The sequence below is a fragment of the Cinclus cinclus genome, chromosome Z (assembly GCF_963662255.1).
Source record: "Cinclus cinclus chromosome Z, bCinCin1.1, whole genome shotgun sequence".
Classification (NCBI taxonomy): Eukaryota; Metazoa; Chordata; class Aves; order Passeriformes; family Cinclidae; genus Cinclus; species Cinclus cinclus.
This window is the reverse complement of record NC_085084.1, coordinates 51,089,169-51,105,880: the sequence shown is the minus strand read 5'-3', so window position 1 is coordinate 51,105,880 and position 16,712 is coordinate 51,089,169. Positions and strand designations below refer to the sequence as shown.

Genomic DNA, 16,712 nt, shown 5'->3' with positions numbered 1-16,712 from the left:
TGATAATAATGATAGCAACAACAATAATAATTAAAAATATTGTTCATGTGGTGCTAGTCACCTTTGTTTACCCTCAGATTAATTTCAGTCATTGAAATACTGTATTTCTAGTATTTGTTGCGCATCTAGTTGTTTCACTAAATTTATCCAGATTTTGTAATTTGACTTAAATTTGTCATCTAGAGCCTTGGCTTGTCCCCTGCCTGAAGAATTGCTTCTGAATGGCTTATATTTATGTCTTTTGGCATAACCAGTGAATGCAGTAATATGACAGCAGTGATAAGGGGTCGCTACCAATGTGAATGTTTTCCAGCAGAGAAATAGCTCCCTCTTTCAGCAAATTTCTTCCATATTGTTCTAGCCATCCTAAATGAAAAAGTTTTTTATAAAAAGTCTAGAGCAGGTGGGTAGATAGAGTATTCATGTCAACAAACACCTACTCCAATAAAACTGAAGTGTTGAGGGTTGAAGGCAAAGATTTGGAGTCTGTCTGTATCACTGCAGAGAAAATTGCTGACTGCATTCTGTGGGTTTTGTTAGAAGGATATTTGGATTACAGGTGGAAGAAAAAAATCCCAAGATGCGGATGCCCTTCCTGACATGTTAGAAAAATGGGATTTAGACTCCGCTATGTGTCTTTCTGTCAACCTTGTGCTGTCATTGCTGTTATTTTTGTAGCAATCAGAGGAGGTGATCAACAACTCATGGAATAGTAAAGGCTGTATTTCTTTCCAACCTTTAATATACCTATGTCCGTTTTGAATAGAAAAACTTTATACTGGAACTTCCTCGCATTTCTGTTTCTAGAAAGTTCCCATGATTTTCAGCAATGTCTTTTCCAATTTCACAGACACTACGGCTCAAGGAAAAAAAAAAATCCCCTGATATAGATGTTCCTTCTTCCCATGCTACAACATCAGATTTAGACTGCTGCTCCACTATGAAGTAGAAAAGAAGTACTGGTGTCATTCTGGGCTTTGCAGGGTTAGTTTTGTCTCTCAGTCATCAGCTTCTCACATTCCCTTTCCTCTCACTTCTTTGCATTGCACTTCATCAAGCATTTGAAGAGTTTGCAACATCACTTGTGAAACAGGAGATGACCAACATGCCCCGTGCTGTGTATCATTCTGCCTTAAGAGGAGGGACCACACGCTCAGACCAGGGGAAAACAGTGGCTGGTGTTCCAAATTTTTTGCTGAAAATGTATGAGAGGAACAAGCAACCAGGCATGACACCCGGCCTTGCAGGTAAGCTGCCACTTTCTTGAAGTAGACAAGTATGCATGTTTTGATCCAAAGATTTATATGAATCTGAAGGTGAATGAACTTAAGAAACTGTTTTATGCCTCTTAAATATGCTTGCATACTCTTTTGAACTGTTAGCTTTATTAAGTTAACCTTACTTTGCTTTGGGTTCTCCTTTGAGTGGGTGTTGGCATTGAACTTTCTGTTCCCCTTCCCTCTGTCTTTCAGCTGGCATGTTGCTGTGTTTCGACCTCCCAGTCCACATGGGCAAGGACGGTAAGCCTATTAATCGATTTCTGGCCAGCAGGGGCCGCAATTTCCAGCAAATGTTGGTCGCCCTCATTCATGAGGTGAGTTCTTACGGACTCTACTTCACTTTTGGGAACTATTACACCTCCTTCCCTGCATTACTGTCTCTTTTGTTTATTCTCGTTGGGTGTTGGTATCAGCTAGTGATGGCATGTATGAATCAAAATTAACTGAAGTTGTTGTGAGGGACAGCTAGAATCACAGAATGATCAAGTCTGATCATTAGCCTACCACTGTGGTCACCCACCCTCGCTAACTTGAACTTAGAATGTAAATACTTTTTTTTAAAGTGCTCACTGCTGAAATGCCTCTTCTGAAAATCAGAACAGGTGCTCTTTGCCTTTTTCTGTCTTGCAGACTGCCATGCATATATGCCTGTCATGTGTAACCAGTTGTAGGTAAATAGCAGGCCTGAGCAATGATGGGGCTCAATGGGGAAACAATATCTACACCTGGCTAAGACTTGACTTTTTTTTTTTCTCAAACATTTCAGCTTCCTAACCTATTAGGCTTGTGCCACCAAAACCATGCAGTTACCTTGGTGTGATTTTAGAAATATGACATTAAATAAGCCCTCCCTTAATCAGTATGGAAAACAAAGGGTTTGTAATGAACATCTAAGTTAATCTTTGAAAATTCTGGACAACTGTAAATAAAAAAAAGGACAGTTCAACTGGGTCCAGGGAAATAAGTGTTCCTTTCCCAACTTTATGCTCGTGGGAGCAGCTTTTAACACAAGTGGAATTGTGTTAAACTTTTTTAAAGTTCTTAAAATAATTATATTAATACAGTAATTTTTGCATTTCTGTAGGAGCTGCTTACATGCATCTGAGGGGGTGATCTGGGTCCTGGGTGTTTTTCTGTGACTGTCACTCAGATGTGAGGCATATCTGCTGTGAAGTTCTATGATGCTACTAAAATCGCTGATATCAAACACTCAGTTATGAAATAAGTATGGCACAAGGTTTGAGTAGGAAGGTAGCGTGTGCAGAGTTTGGAAAGTTTTCTGTGTGCAAACTGAAATCTGGCACCAGAACACAGGTGTGTGCCATGGATAACGTATGGGGACTACATTCTGGTATGGTGGTGCACCCACATGGCTCCCTCTCAGCTTTGCTCTTAGGTCCTGCTTCAGTATGTTCACACTGTGTACTGGTCTGGTTAGCTCCCTCAGTCTTTCTGGGAGAAGCAAACCAGTTTCTTCTCTAACAAGCCTGTCTGCAGTATAGTTTGCCTGAAGTTTCCAGTCAAATGATGTAGATGTGTGCCATGTGATGTAGATGTGTAGTTGGCTGCTTCTGGCTAGTACAGCTCCATATCATCTCTCAAATGCTTTTGTACTAGCATACAGGTATAACTTTTGCTTTCAATGTAACATCTTAATAATTTTGGTCCTTCAGGACTGCAAAGACACAACAAATAATAATCATGTCTTGTGGCCACAGACACAGCACATGGATCCCAGTGGAAATCAGGCCAGGTGTACAAGGACAAAAGCCAGTCTGCATCAGTTGGACTAGAATATAGAAATCCATCCCTGGCTCTCTATCATGAAGTCAGTGTCAGTGAGATTATAAAGTACTTTATATGTCAAGTTCTTCTCTCAAACTAGAAAAATTTAGAAAACCCACCCTTGAACATGGATGTCAAGATATCTAACCAAGTATGCAAATTTAATAGATGTTTTCCATCTTGATATCTTTGCCAATAAAGAATGAAAGCAGAAACTGGAGATAATACCCCTCATTATTACACGACTGAAAATTAATACATGTTTTCTAACTGTTTGGAAGCTCCAGTGGAGAGCACCGGGGGAAGTCCACAGGGATATTTCATCTATCAGAGGAAAAGATTCAGATTAATGAGTTAGGAATGAAGCATGTGCTTCCACAGTATCCAGAAAGAAAAGCTCTATATGTAATTGCTTCATTCAGAGAGACTTGAGTTCTGTGACAGAAGTTCTGAAGAAAAACATGTTTAATTACATTATCATAGAAGGCATGTATGAAAGTTTTATATAAGTAAAAGTATACTGGGATGAAGATCAGTTCTAATCTTTGTTATAAACACTTGCCTGTTGCCCTGAAGCATCAAATTAAGTCCTGGTAAAAAAGAAAAAAATTGTGTGTACTAACAGTAATTATAAAATCCAGCAGCATATTGAAAATTGACTTTTCTTGTGTGAACAAGCTGCCTTCATAGAAATACAACCTGAAAATGGTTTGCTGGACAAAATATAGCAGTTTAATTGTGGTGAATGTGAAACTGTATCAAATTGGTGAATACATAGAATGACTGAAGACAAATATTTTGCCAAGTCTCTCAGTATTTTACCACGTTGAATGATTCAAGGTGTAAAACTAAAAAAAAAATCTGAATATGTTTATATTTTAAATGAAAACACAAAATATCTTCAGACAATGCCAGTTGCACCCTTTTAGCAAAAATCTACAATAACTATACAATTTTGGTTAAAAAATCAGTATTTCTGTTTCCAGTTTACACTGCTTTAAGAGTCAAAGTTTTTGTGGTTTTTTGCGTTTTTTCCCTTTGTACATAGAGACAGGGTGGTCAGCAAAGGTTGTTTGGGCTTTTGACTAGATGAGGAGCATGTCCCTGGACTCATCAAACTAAATTTCGTGCTTTAATGCTTGTTTCATCTTCAGTGTTCTTCTGGGGATCAGAGTGTCACAGTAAAGACAGGGAGGTGTAAGGCGAAGCTATAAAACTGTCAAATTGGTTGAAGTAAATTGGGTTGGTAGGATCTAGGCCCATCTTATTCTTACAGTCCTTTGGGAATTAATGTGTTCTTACAAAGTTATCACCTCACAGTTCAACATTTCACACTAAGCATATGTTTTAGGAGTTTAAATTATCAGAATGATCCCTTTTTGCTTCTGCTTTGACTCATTATTTTGGGAGGGGGAAGAAGTTGTAGGGGTTAATCCTTATAGTGACATTTTAAGTAAGGAGTGTTCTGTTAATAAGAAGTCTTAGAGTTGCCTTTGAAGCACTGAGGTCTGCGTAAAGCTCTGAATAAATTCTGAGGTCGATGTAAGCATCAAGAAAATGCAGTTAATTGGAGATAGCAGGTATCTATTTATTTTACCTCAGAAAATCTCCAGAAGTTGGCATCTTCTTAGGGCTATCTGTCACCACTATATTGGGCTAATAACATTTTTATGTCTTCAGTGGTTGGATCTATGCTCACCACTATAAAATATGAACCTACAGGTTGTATATCTGTCTGTATCTGTGTATGCATAGTTGCCATTATTGTACATAGATATTGGCAACTTGGGCAAGGTGAGGGGCATGAAAATACCTATTTCATTTTTATGAGATTCTTTATGTGTAAAACTGTGATGCCTGGTATTCTGCTACTAAAAAGAAAAGTTATATGACATTTGTATGCAGAGGAAAGTTTTTCCTCTTGTAAGCTGAAAAGTCTTTAAAACATGCAGATTGCAAATACCTGGGTTTAGCTGCCATTCAAATTGTACAGTAACAGCACCAAAAAGATAATTTACTATTCATCTTTATTGAGCCATACTTATTCTATCACATAGGTGTTATTCTAGCTGAGGAATTGGATGCATCTGTGATATCTGTCAGCAGAATCAGATTGAGATGCAGAAGGGTTTTTTTGGTGTTACTTGAATGGGTATTTCACAGGAAGAAGAGAAGAGGTTCAATAAACTGTGGTATGTTTAAAATGCTGGCTGTATTGCACTTTAGTGGCCACTGGTGAGCTGAAAGAGGAAGATCGTCATTCCCCTAGAAATGGGGATGTGCTCTTTGATTATTAAACAGAGCTTGTCACCCTCTCTCTGAGGGGACATGTAAGTTACTGTAGTCACAGTGGCCGGAGTATAGACCATGGGTTTTCTCCTTCCTATGGCTTCCTGGAGCACACTCTACATGAAGTCTCCAAATATTGCCTTGTGACTGTTTCAGGTTTTGCAAGCAATGCTTTGTAGAAATTCATAGGAATAATTTCTTATCAGATTCCCTTAATCTGTTGTGAAAACGATTGAGGATGAATAGTCATATATGTTCACATCATGTACCATGTATTTTGATGGTTCTATTCATGTGTGTTTTGGGTTAGAGTTGGTAGCCTTTCAGCTAGCTATCCATCTTTTTGTTCTTTAGTGTAGGTGAAAAGAGGACAATTCATCCTGCATGCAAGAAGCACAGAGGCAGACTGCTAGTGGCCAACCAGTGTGACAGATGGTGGCTTTGGCACTCTGAACTGGTGCAATTTGTAGGGTTTTTTAAAATGCAGAATGGTCTTGCCTTTGCATGTCTCTCAATATCCAAGTAGTTTCAATGTGTTGGAAATTGCACAAGTTGCTTTATCCTATTTATGAATCGTATTTGCAGGCACAATAGCAAAGTTGAGTTGCAGAGGTGAGTTATGTAATATTAAACACTTCCCTACAAGTAATAATCATGTTAGGCAATCTGTCTACTCATGGAAGAACTATTCCCTGCGTATTTTTTTAAAGTGTGTTCAGTTAGATGTGATGACATCCATCTTTGAAAAGTAAAGTGAAAAGCTCCCTCCATGCTCTTCTTTGCTGGTTTGGTTTTGATGTACTCAAGATACTCAAGAGTTTATTCAAACCTTGTATATGAAGTACCTTAAGATGGTAGTTGGATTTTCTGGTGCAGAATTCATTGTAGTGTTTTCTTCTGGGCCTGGATGGATGAAGTCCCAAATATGAACTAGTTTGTGCTGGTTTCTGCTACTGAATTTATTGACTGTATTTCATCCAGTGATAAAACAGTATTCAGAAATTAAGTTTCTAACAGACTTCTGTTTTTCTTGTCCTCAGTCCTGCTAAGGAAAAGAAGGACAATTTTTTCTCACAAAGAAATGTTAGGGGTTGGATTTGGAAGTATATGCATGCAAGTATGTTAAAAAGAGCCTCTAAGCAAAATTTAAAATTAAAGGAGAGGCCGTTTGATTATTTCCTTGAAACAGATATGTTATGCTAGCCTTATTTGTGAAATTAATGAGGTGGCACTCTGTATGTCCCATATGTGAGCAGGGCATTTAAATGCATGCCTAAGCTTTTCACTGACATAAAGATGTTGTCCCAAACGCATATATAGGAATAGTATCTCCTGTGGCTTGCCAGCATTACCTGTCTTGCACTTTGACCAACATGGTCTATGATTTTGTGTCTTTTCAGGGAATTACATTCTTCTTAAGCATCAGTTGACAGGCTCAGGTTACTAGCTCCAAGCTCATGCTATATCTTAGGGGCTTAGATACCAGGTTGCAGCTCTTCCTTAAAAGCTGCTTGGCTGCTTGGTCTGGCCAAGTGATGTTCCTAAGAAAAACCCCGCATCAGTGAGGCAGTGTTTCACAAGCACTTGTCCTTGGTTCTCAGTTCCCTTGAGCCTCTCATTCCCTGCACTTCCCCACCCAGCCAGTATTTTCTTACAGATAAATTTTGCACTTAAAAACAATCTGAACTTCAGTTGTCACCTTTGCCTGTGGTTGCTACCACACTTAGTGTAGTTGTTGTTACCCTTGATATCCAGCAATAGATGACAAGTTAAGGCTATTTGTTTCCTATACTGAAGTAGCATGTTGCAATACTGCTTACATAAAAATCTTCAGCACTATGTCCTGTCGTTTTTGGTTGTAGATGAATTTTGAGTGTTCTTTGTTATTTTAAGATGTTCAGTTTCCTCTTTCCTTTTTCATATTCCACATACATGCAAAATGTTTACTGCCATGAAGAAAGTTAATTAACAAAAAGCACCTCAGCAGTTCCAATGTCATCAAACACGTCCACAAATTTTAGGTGTTCCTGATAGACTACGTTGTCTAAATGTTTGAAACATCACAAGATACCTACGCTTTTTAACTAATTCCTGCATGAATACCTGCAGTATTTTACAGGCCTGCTTTTGTTGTCTTTCACAAGTGTGGATTACATGGTAAACTTAAAAAATCACTATGAGACTATTCTGAATTGTGGAATCATTTAGGTTGGAGAAGACCTCATTGGGGCCGGTCTTTGACTAGTCACCACCTTCTCAACTAGACCATAGCCTAAGTGCCACATCCAGACATTTCTTGAGCATCTTCAGGGATGGTGAATACACCATCTCCTTGTACAGTCCATTACAATGCTTTACAGGTCTTTACATTAAGAAATTTCTCCTGATGTCCAGCCTGAACCTTCCCAGGCACAGTTTGAACTATGTACTCTTGTCCTGTCCCTAACTGGAAGAAAGGGCCAATCCCCACCTGACTACACCCTCCTTTCAGGTGGTTGTAGAGAGCAATAAGGTCCCGACAATCCTCCTTTTCTCCAGGCTACACAGCCCCAGCTCCCTCAGTCAGTCCTTGCAGGACTTGTGCTCTAGATGCTTCACCAGCTCTGCTGTCCTTCTCTGGACACAGGCCAGCACCTCAGTCTCCTTCCTGAAGGAGGGGCCCAGAAATTAAGACAAGATACAAGGTATGGTCTCCCCAGTGCCAAGGATGCAGAGATGATCATTGCCTTGTTTGTGCTGACTGTGTTATTGCTGATCCAGGCCAGGATGCCATTGGCCTTCTTGGCCACCTGGGCATGTGCTGGCTCATGTTTAGCTGTCTGTTGACCAGCAGAAATCTAAATAGTCCAATGCACATGTCTAAAATAGTTTCAGAGTAGAGGCAGAGGTGAAGACTGGACTTGCTGCAGATTCCTCAGGAACCCAAGGCAAGCAATTCTAACTGAAACTTTGACTGCTCATAAACTTCTGGAGGAATTGATGAGCAGAGATGAGAAGGAGCTGTGAATATAATTCTAATTAAAAGGAAGGACTAGTGTTCATGAGTCATTATGAAGATGAAATTTCCCTTTTTTTACTACAGGTCATATCTGTATTGTCTGCAAAATGGAATATGTTAATCTTTTTTGGTTGACTTTTGGAATGCTTGTATTTGTATAGGTGTATTAGTACTTATTCACAGGTCTTTCAGGTTCACTGAAAGCAGTGGACATGGAGCTTTAGGACAGTCCTTTGTTTTGTTTTGTTTCTTTTTATAAAATCCAAATGAAGAAAGAATACTGACTGCTTTACGTAATAGAGGTGAGTAAGAAGGAAGACTCGGGAAAATAGTGATACAGGGGAAGGTCAGTTATTTATCTTGGTTAACAATTCTGCTTTTAGAAACATCTAAGATCTTCACAAACTATGAAGAAACATTTGCCAGTGCTACTAAGTCTTGTGCTTATTGCCTCATGCGATTTCACTGGCTCTCTGGGATCAATTATTTGTGCATTACCTGAAGCAACCACTTTAGACTGGACTGGGTAATGAAGTTGAAAGTAACTTGGTGTGGGTAAAATCAGAAAGGAGGATAAAGTATGTGATCATTTTAGTTTCCTACAGCCATGTGTAATGGCCTTTGGAAATGAGTGAATGTTTGTCTGTAAATTGTAGACTGGAGAACATGTATTCTGCATATGTTAGACTTAATGTAATGCTTCTAACCTTTCTGTTGTGTTGTACAGGTTAATATTCAGCCTTCTGAATGGCACCACTCCATACTGCTGCCGCAGACCTGGTTAGGATTTATGAGTCGAACCTACAGTGCAGTCCTGCAGGTAATTTTGAGATATATAATATTGAGGTCATAATGCTTATTCAAATGGTATGGATTTTAATTTTACAAGCAAGATGTACTGTAACTTTTACATACAAATTACAAAACAGTAAAGCTTGAGGTTTTTAATGATAACATTTATAAAAAAGAAATAAAACTGAGTCTTCAGCTCCTGACAGTGCAGTCTGGGATACTTTGTAGAAGTTCAGTTTCTATTTACAATTCATGAACATGCCGGTTTGTTCATATGTCAGCTTGCAGAATGTGTCAATTTTTAGAATTTTTAGAAGATGAAATTTCAGCTAGAGCTCTAACCTACTGCTTGGGTAGAAAGTTTGAAGTAGTGGTACTGCAAAGGAGACAGAAGGTATCAAGGAATGATTCATTAAAAAGAGCTTCCCCTTAATCAGCATGTAATCCTGCTGTAAGAGGCTCCTCTTTCAATTTTTTCAACCCTATCTAATGATTAGGAAATAGCTTAAATTCTCTCTTTCATTAGGTTTGCTGACCTGGTATCTAGACCAATGTAGTATAATTTGATTTTCAACGGTAAAATTATCTAAAAAAGGTTTAGCAAATAGCTTCCTTCTGGAATGGTCTCTTTGTGCTACTAGAAGGGCTTATTTGTTTTTATTTCCAGGCCACATCAGCTGTTTTCAACACAAGCAACTCAGATTACTGAATGAATTCTAGAAGCTTTGACTGCTCATTGCTTTGCGGTGCAGCAAAACATATGCTTCTCTCACATTTTCAAAACAATTTTTATCTTGACCATCATCAAAATGCGAGCTCCTAAACCAAGCCAGTCCCATTACAAAACAAGCAGCAGCTAGTCAGATTGCAGGTTTAAGTCTTGAGGGACATTGTCATTGGCATTTCATTAGTTTCCTATTTTGTTTCCCTTCCAAGGCAAGATTTCACAAGAAGCTTAGCATGTATACCAGATTTTTTCTAAAGGATCTGTAGGTTCTCTTGCCATTTTACAGGACAGTAGAGCCTGTGTTTGCTTCTTCTTGCTTAATCCTTATGCTTATGTAGTACATTTCATCGGAGGTGACCAAAGGAGACTACAGTATGAGTTGTCTGGATAGTACATAATTCAGTGTTTCTGAACTGCTGTACTGTCTTCTTTGTAGTCAGTGTGTTGTATGTACTCCTTTAATCTCTGTGGAGGGTCACTTTTCAGGAGTGAGACCTGGATTTTCAAGATTCACTGTGTTGTATTTTCATGTTGGTATGTACACCCAAACTACAAGCATTCAATACCAGAAAAATACAGCGTATGTGCCTGTATTTTTTCATTTAAGGCTTAATTAATAATCTGCTAAGGAGCAGTAATAGACAACCTAAACTTAAAAGTTAAGTTATAGTTCTCTCCGTTGGAGACAGAATTTAAACAAAGCTGCTTTAGATATTTTTAGATAACATATATATGTTATAACGTGTTAGAGAGCAGAATCTGTATCACCTCTTTAAATGCACAGAAGGAATGGTGTTGGAAATCACAGGGAGGTCAGAGTTATGTAAAGTAAAATAATGAGGAATTCTGCCTTAAGTAGAACATCAAGAAAGTGATGTTTTGCTGTTAGAATCCATTCTAGCTAGCAGGCTTCTAAAGCTCACTGCCTGCTTGTTGTAGCCCTTCCCAAGGGAACTTAGCCCTGCATGTACTGGATAGATGCCTCAGAATTAGTAGTAGTTTATGTCATCCGCAGTTTGTTTTTCTTACTGAGAACAAAAAATTGTGGATTCTTCTCCTTAATACATTGCACACTATAGTGGGATTGCATGTGCAAAGCAGCCAAGGTCATTTACGAACTAGCCGTTAGGTTAGGCTATATGTGTTACCTGAGTATTCTCTGAAGAAATTTTACAATCTAAATAAATCATATTATATAAGCTCAATTTCTGACTTCTTTTGTAATTCTGCAGGGAAGGCAGGCAGAGCTAGAGATGCAGTTAAAACATGGAAAAGAGGATCCTGAAGAAGTGCAGTACAAACAATTTACAGCCTGGCTATGGTAAGGAAGTGCCTGTGTGCTCCTGATCACTTGTAAATGACAAGTAAGGAGACAGAGAACAAGGTCTCAAAGCCTTTAATTCTGCAAGTGTAAAGACTGTATGAGCACTAATGAAAAAAAACAAATCCACAACAAAACAAGTAACCACCAGATACACTGACCATGATAGGAGAGGGGAGTGGAACGAAAGACTTGGGTAACTGTAAGGATTTTCATATACATGGGTTCACAGATACCTTCCCCTCTACAGAGCCTGAAAACTTTGTAGGGTGAGCAGCTGGAAAGAATGAAAGAATTCAGGGGTATTATAGGATGTTAAAGGAGAAGGATTATGCAAAGATAAAAATTTCCTTCTTGAGAGTTTAATGAGTTGTTTCACAGAAACAGAAAGAAATGCAAGTCATAATTTGATGTATGTCATGGGACTAAAGTTGGCATTATTGAGTGTAAGGATGTTGTTTAAAAGCAAATACTTGATGAACACCCTGATCCATATCCTCCACTAATTCTGTTTCAGTCAGGTGGCAAGTGTCTCAGTCTGTTAGGATTTAGCCGTGTATGTGCACGGCCAGGAGAAGAAGGTGGGAAGTAGGAGGCTTCACAAGAGAAAAAACTACTTCTCCATAGGCAGTATAAATATCTGTTTTTATGTTTGTTCATAAGTGTATTGGAAAGCCAAAATGCTTTTGTCTGTTTCAATCAAAAAAGTGTGTTACTAAGTCCCACTTGAGGAATTCAGAATTTGTGTCTGTTTTATTCCAGCTAATTCTGGCATAGAGGCTTGCATTGTAAGATCCGGAATGCCACAGTGTTGTAGAAAGGATCCTTTATTAATGACTGATCCCTTCCTTGTAGAAAGGATCCTTTATTAATGACTGATCCCTTCCTTGATAGGATATAAAAAGGCCTGTAGCAATGCTGCTTTTGTAGATTTCTCCTGAAAGAATTTCTGTTCTGTATTTCCTAAATGGTGATAAGGTAAGCAATGTCAAAAATGACCAGAATTCCCTTTATCAGGAAACAAATAAAAACAGTAAATTAACTGGAGCCCAGTAGTACCTTTAGTTTCTTTTCCAGTTCACAGTTATTTGCTTGGTTCCTCAGGGCCCTTACTTTAGCAGTCGTTAAGCATTTTTGCTGCTCACTGGAGTTAACCTAATTGTGGACAATGTGGTATGAACTTTAGTGTTAATCCTTTATTGGGTTAGTTTTGCAATTTTTTTGTGCAATTTTGCATTGGTATTTATCAATGTAAATGCTTCTAGAGTGGTGGCTTTGAAACTGTATGCAAAAGCAGTGTGATTATGAAGGAAAATCTGAGTAGGTTTCTTCAAAAGCTTGAGTGTAACTCAGTCTTATAACATACAGCCCTGTTTTAGGAGGCATGCATTTTCAGTCTAAAGTTGTCTTTTTCTGAAGAATGACATTCATGGTCATGCTAGAATGGTACGTTTTAGAATAGAGGATGTCTCTCTTCGTCCACGCCTTTCAGTGTAGGAGATTGATTGCATCTCTGCTTCAGTCTTGATATGAATGCAAAACTAAAAAACTGAAAACAAGTAGCCTGTCATAAATAAACTACAGTAATGTGCAAGAAATTGTAACCACTCCTATGGCTTTAATAAATCAATTCAGGTTTATATACCATGTCATAGTAGTAACCTGTAGTGGTTTCCAGAAATATAGGAAGTGTTGAATAAATTATAATGCTTGTCCTTTATAAAACATTCAGATTTCATTATGCTATAACATAGCACAACGATCTGGAAACTTACATGTTTGATGTGCTCAAAAAGCATATTTATGGCTATTGCATGAAACAGCGTTTTACAAAAAGTGGTATTAAGTCAAATAAGAGTCCTTTATAAAACACTGGGAGTGCACATGAGCATGAAGAAACTTGGAGTGGTGCATAGATTTCTTGCAGATTAAATGCTTGTAATTATTTTGTGCTAAATCTTCTGGTAGGCACATACAGTTGTTAACCTAGAAAAGACACATGTAAGACAGAAGAGGAATTTAGCTCAATTCATGCTATACTATAATGAATATGGTGTAAATTCTTTCTGTTTTCTTGCAGGGTCAGGGATATGTTGACTGATGTCATCAAAGGTGCTTCCAAGTAAGAACTGCTAAATTACTACAGATGATGGCTTTTTCCCATATTTTCAGTAAAGAATGGGACACTGCTCCTTTTCCTCTTAGATCTTGTTAAGATGATTTTTAACCTTTATTAAATCTAAAGCATCTGGGTTTCATGAATGTGTAGATTTAAAAGTTTCTCTCTGAGGTACATAGTGAAATGTAGCCTTTTAGAAGCTGATGATCAAATCAGTAAAGGTTCCATGCATAGATCAGGAAATTATTTAAGGCAGAAGATATGGAGAGACTTCAATGAACTTAACTAAGTACCGTGTTGTAATTCTTTGCAAATACCTCTTATCTGAGAGGAGATAGTTTCACTGTTCCAGATGATGACATTTCACTAAGACTCATGTTTCTTGTTTTAAAAAGCTAAATAGAAGTGTAGAAAATACTTTTACTGTGATAATGACATCTTTGGATCTGGAATAAATGCCAGATTGGCAGTGGAGGTATATTTTTACAGCAGCAGTCAAGGAAGCTTTTAGAAGTGGAAGACTGATGAAAAGAGTCTACTGGCCTCTAAGTGGTCTAATACAGTCATCTTGTTCAGCTGCTTTTCTAGAACAACATAAGAAAGTTCCATCAGGATTATATTGCAGTATGTTTTTCTGGTATGACTAGAAGATCAATGTACTTCCTTGTACAAAACTGAGTACAGCTATATTGTCCCTCCTTTTTGTCAGTGGCAGATTTTCTTTCTTGGTTTCCTTAAAAGGTTTGCATTGTTACAGAAGTTAGTACTCTGAATCCTATCATTTTCCATAACATCAGTGGTTTTTTAGTGTAGGGAAATAATTCAGAACCTTTTTTAAGCTGTTATTTCAATAATGGTTGCTCTGCTAAATCTTTTCTTGCTGTTGCAATGTAGTGACATCTGCCTCTGGCATTCTCCATTTGAAGATGTTTTTGTTTTGTCTTCTATGGAAATGCTACTAGCTAAGACCAACTGCTGCATTTCTGTAGTGCTACTTGCTCTGCAGGGTAGCAGTCTATTATAGTGGAAAAAAGCTGCTGTTTTTATACAACTTCATGTGTGCTAGCCCTTATATAAAAGATGGACAAGGAAAAAGAAAAAAGACTGAAACACTTCTCTCCTCCATTCTTTCTCTAATTCCTGAAGATGAAGTGTAAGAAATTTCTGCTGACCTAGAAGAGAACCCAATGAAGTTGCTAGGGGCAAAGGTCTTCCCTCCTGGAATACCTCTAGCGTAACTTTTCTGCTTTGAGATACATGTTTTGTTGCCAACATCTCTATGATATTTCTTAACTGTTTGCCTTTTCCTGTTCAGAGACAGCCCAGTGGTGAAAGGAAACTCTATTTTTGCTTTAACTGGCCTTGCAGTTGCTGTAGCCAAATATGAAAGCAGCCTTTCTTCAGACACTGAAGGGGTGCCTGAGGTGAGTGAATCTGGAAGACGGTCCCTTCTCTTAGTGGAATACAGAAAAGTAATATGACCAGGTGTTTGAAGGGGCTGGTAAGTGGATGTGAAGTATTTTAGATTTTCAAGTTCAAATTTCACCATATTCAGTGAATGCCATCTCTCAGATGCTATACAGAATAGGTAGAGTGCATACGTGCCATGTCATAAGAAGCATAATATCTAACTCATTTATTTGACCATTTCAACAGATGAGATAGAGGTCACTGTATGAATACTGAAAGCCAGCCAAACTCTTTTTTCATATTTTTTAGCTCCACTGAATAATACTTGATCACAAGTAATGTCTGGAGAGTCAGCATTGACAAGTAAATGATGTTACTTGCACTACATAGGAATGACAAAATAATCTCATTCATGATGAATCACAGCTGGAACATCAGCAGCTGAGCTGCTGTTTAGGTAGAACTTGATTTAAAAAACAATAATGATGACTGTTTCGGTTTGATTTTTATAGACTGAACCTGATTTTATTCCTATGAAACACTGGATTTCCATGGTCACAGAGACCCTCTTGAGTATTGTGAATAGCCGCTACCAACCTAAAGGTCAGGTCTTCCCATGGTTCTATCAGGTATGTGCTGTGGTACTAAAGGCAAGGCAGTGTATCTGTACTTCATACCTGGAGTTCTAATCATGAGTTTCCTGGTTCTGTTTGTATTGCAGTAGTTGGAATGGAGGAAAATAAAAACTTTTCTTGCTCTTCATTTTCTTTCATTGTGCTTTCTATTTATATTTGTGTTTGCTTAAAGTTTTTTGTCTTTATTATCCAAATGGTAAAAGCCACATGCAAGGAATGTCAGATTGCAATACATCTGTGCTGCTGTTTGCTCTATAGGTGTTTATTTTAAATTCCTCAAATGCTGAGTGTTATTGTCTGGAAAGGACTAAGAGAATAAAAATATTCTCTTTTGTGTTTTTCTAGAAATCCTATTCAGGTGAAAATACTGCTAGTATTATAGCTCGCTCCTGTGCAGCCACAGCTTTGTCTCTCCTGGTGCCAATTTTCACTGTATCGTGCAAGGAGAAGATTGAGGAGGTCCTGAGTATGCTGACTGACAGGTTACCTGGGAAACCAAATGCTGACGAGTCTCAAGCTGTTCAAATCCACATGGGTCTTGGTTTGGGGATGTTCATCTCACGTTTGTATGAAGAAAAAGTCAGGTGAGAACTACTGTATTTAATGTAGTTGCAAAAGTAACTTCCTTTTTCTGCATGTGGCCTTAAGCTCTGAGGAATTAAAGTCATAGGCAAATGATTCTTGAAGGGCTTTGTAATGTCTCTTAAAAGGTGGCTATTATTATCAGTCTTCCCCCACCCACTTTAACCCCCTCCAGTGCTATCCTGGCTGTTTTGATATTCTTTCAGGGCGAGTGACTAATTTTCATCATATCTTAAGGTACAAAGTGCAAAGCAGTCAGCTAGAAGAGTAACACATATGCTTTTGAATGGGACTAGTTATGCTGGAAGACAGTTATAAAATAATTCACAGTTCTCATTGGTTCATTTTTAAATGGCACTCTGGATATGTGGACACTTTGGATAGTGTTCAGTTATGTCATGTGAGTTACACATGTGAGGATGGAACTACAATGGAAGTGGTATAATGAACTGTCTTTAAAGTGTGCTATTACAGCTGTGCTGGCAGCACATAAGTGTTCTGAAGTTATTACAAAATGCCTCCTTTTGAGAAAGGTTGGCCTCAGTTGCAAATTTCTGGTGATTCCAGAGAAATTAAGAAGTAGGTTTGGCTTTATACTCCTCCAGTTTCCTGACTGTTTTGTCTTCCTGTATACCCATAAAAAAAGTTTAATTAGTACACAAGCATTGGTACTGATTTGATTGGCAGTTGTTAATTTGCTCAGTGAAGCTAATGTTTCCAAGGCATCTGCTTTTGTTAAAACTGAAGTATTGCTGAGTTCTAATCATCAGGCTT

At 38.1% G+C, this 16,712-nt stretch overlaps 1 protein-coding gene across 3 annotated transcripts in view; it reads left to right on the top strand.

The window, feature by feature from the left end:
* FOCAD (focadhesin) overlaps positions 1–16,712 on the top strand; it is a 92,962-nt gene that overhangs the window by 54,463 nt on the left and 21,787 nt on the right. For all 3 annotated transcript variants that reach the window (XR_009934140.1, XM_062512831.1, XM_062512830.1), the window contains 8 exons: positions 1,059–1,247; positions 1,473–1,594; positions 9,080–9,172; positions 11,104–11,192; positions 13,273–13,314; positions 14,627–14,735; positions 15,234–15,350; positions 15,702–15,940. Coding sequence is in view for 2 of the 3 variants with exons in the window: in XM_062512831.1 (XP_062368815.1) it covers positions 1,059–1,247; positions 1,473–1,594; positions 9,080–9,172; positions 11,104–11,192; positions 13,273–13,314; positions 14,627–14,735; positions 15,234–15,350; positions 15,702–15,940 (1,000 nt within the window). In the remaining variant the exon portion in view is untranslated. The remainder of the gene's footprint in view (positions 1–1,058; positions 1,248–1,472; positions 1,595–9,079; positions 9,173–11,103; positions 11,193–13,272; positions 13,315–14,626; positions 14,736–15,233; positions 15,351–15,701; positions 15,941–16,712) is intronic.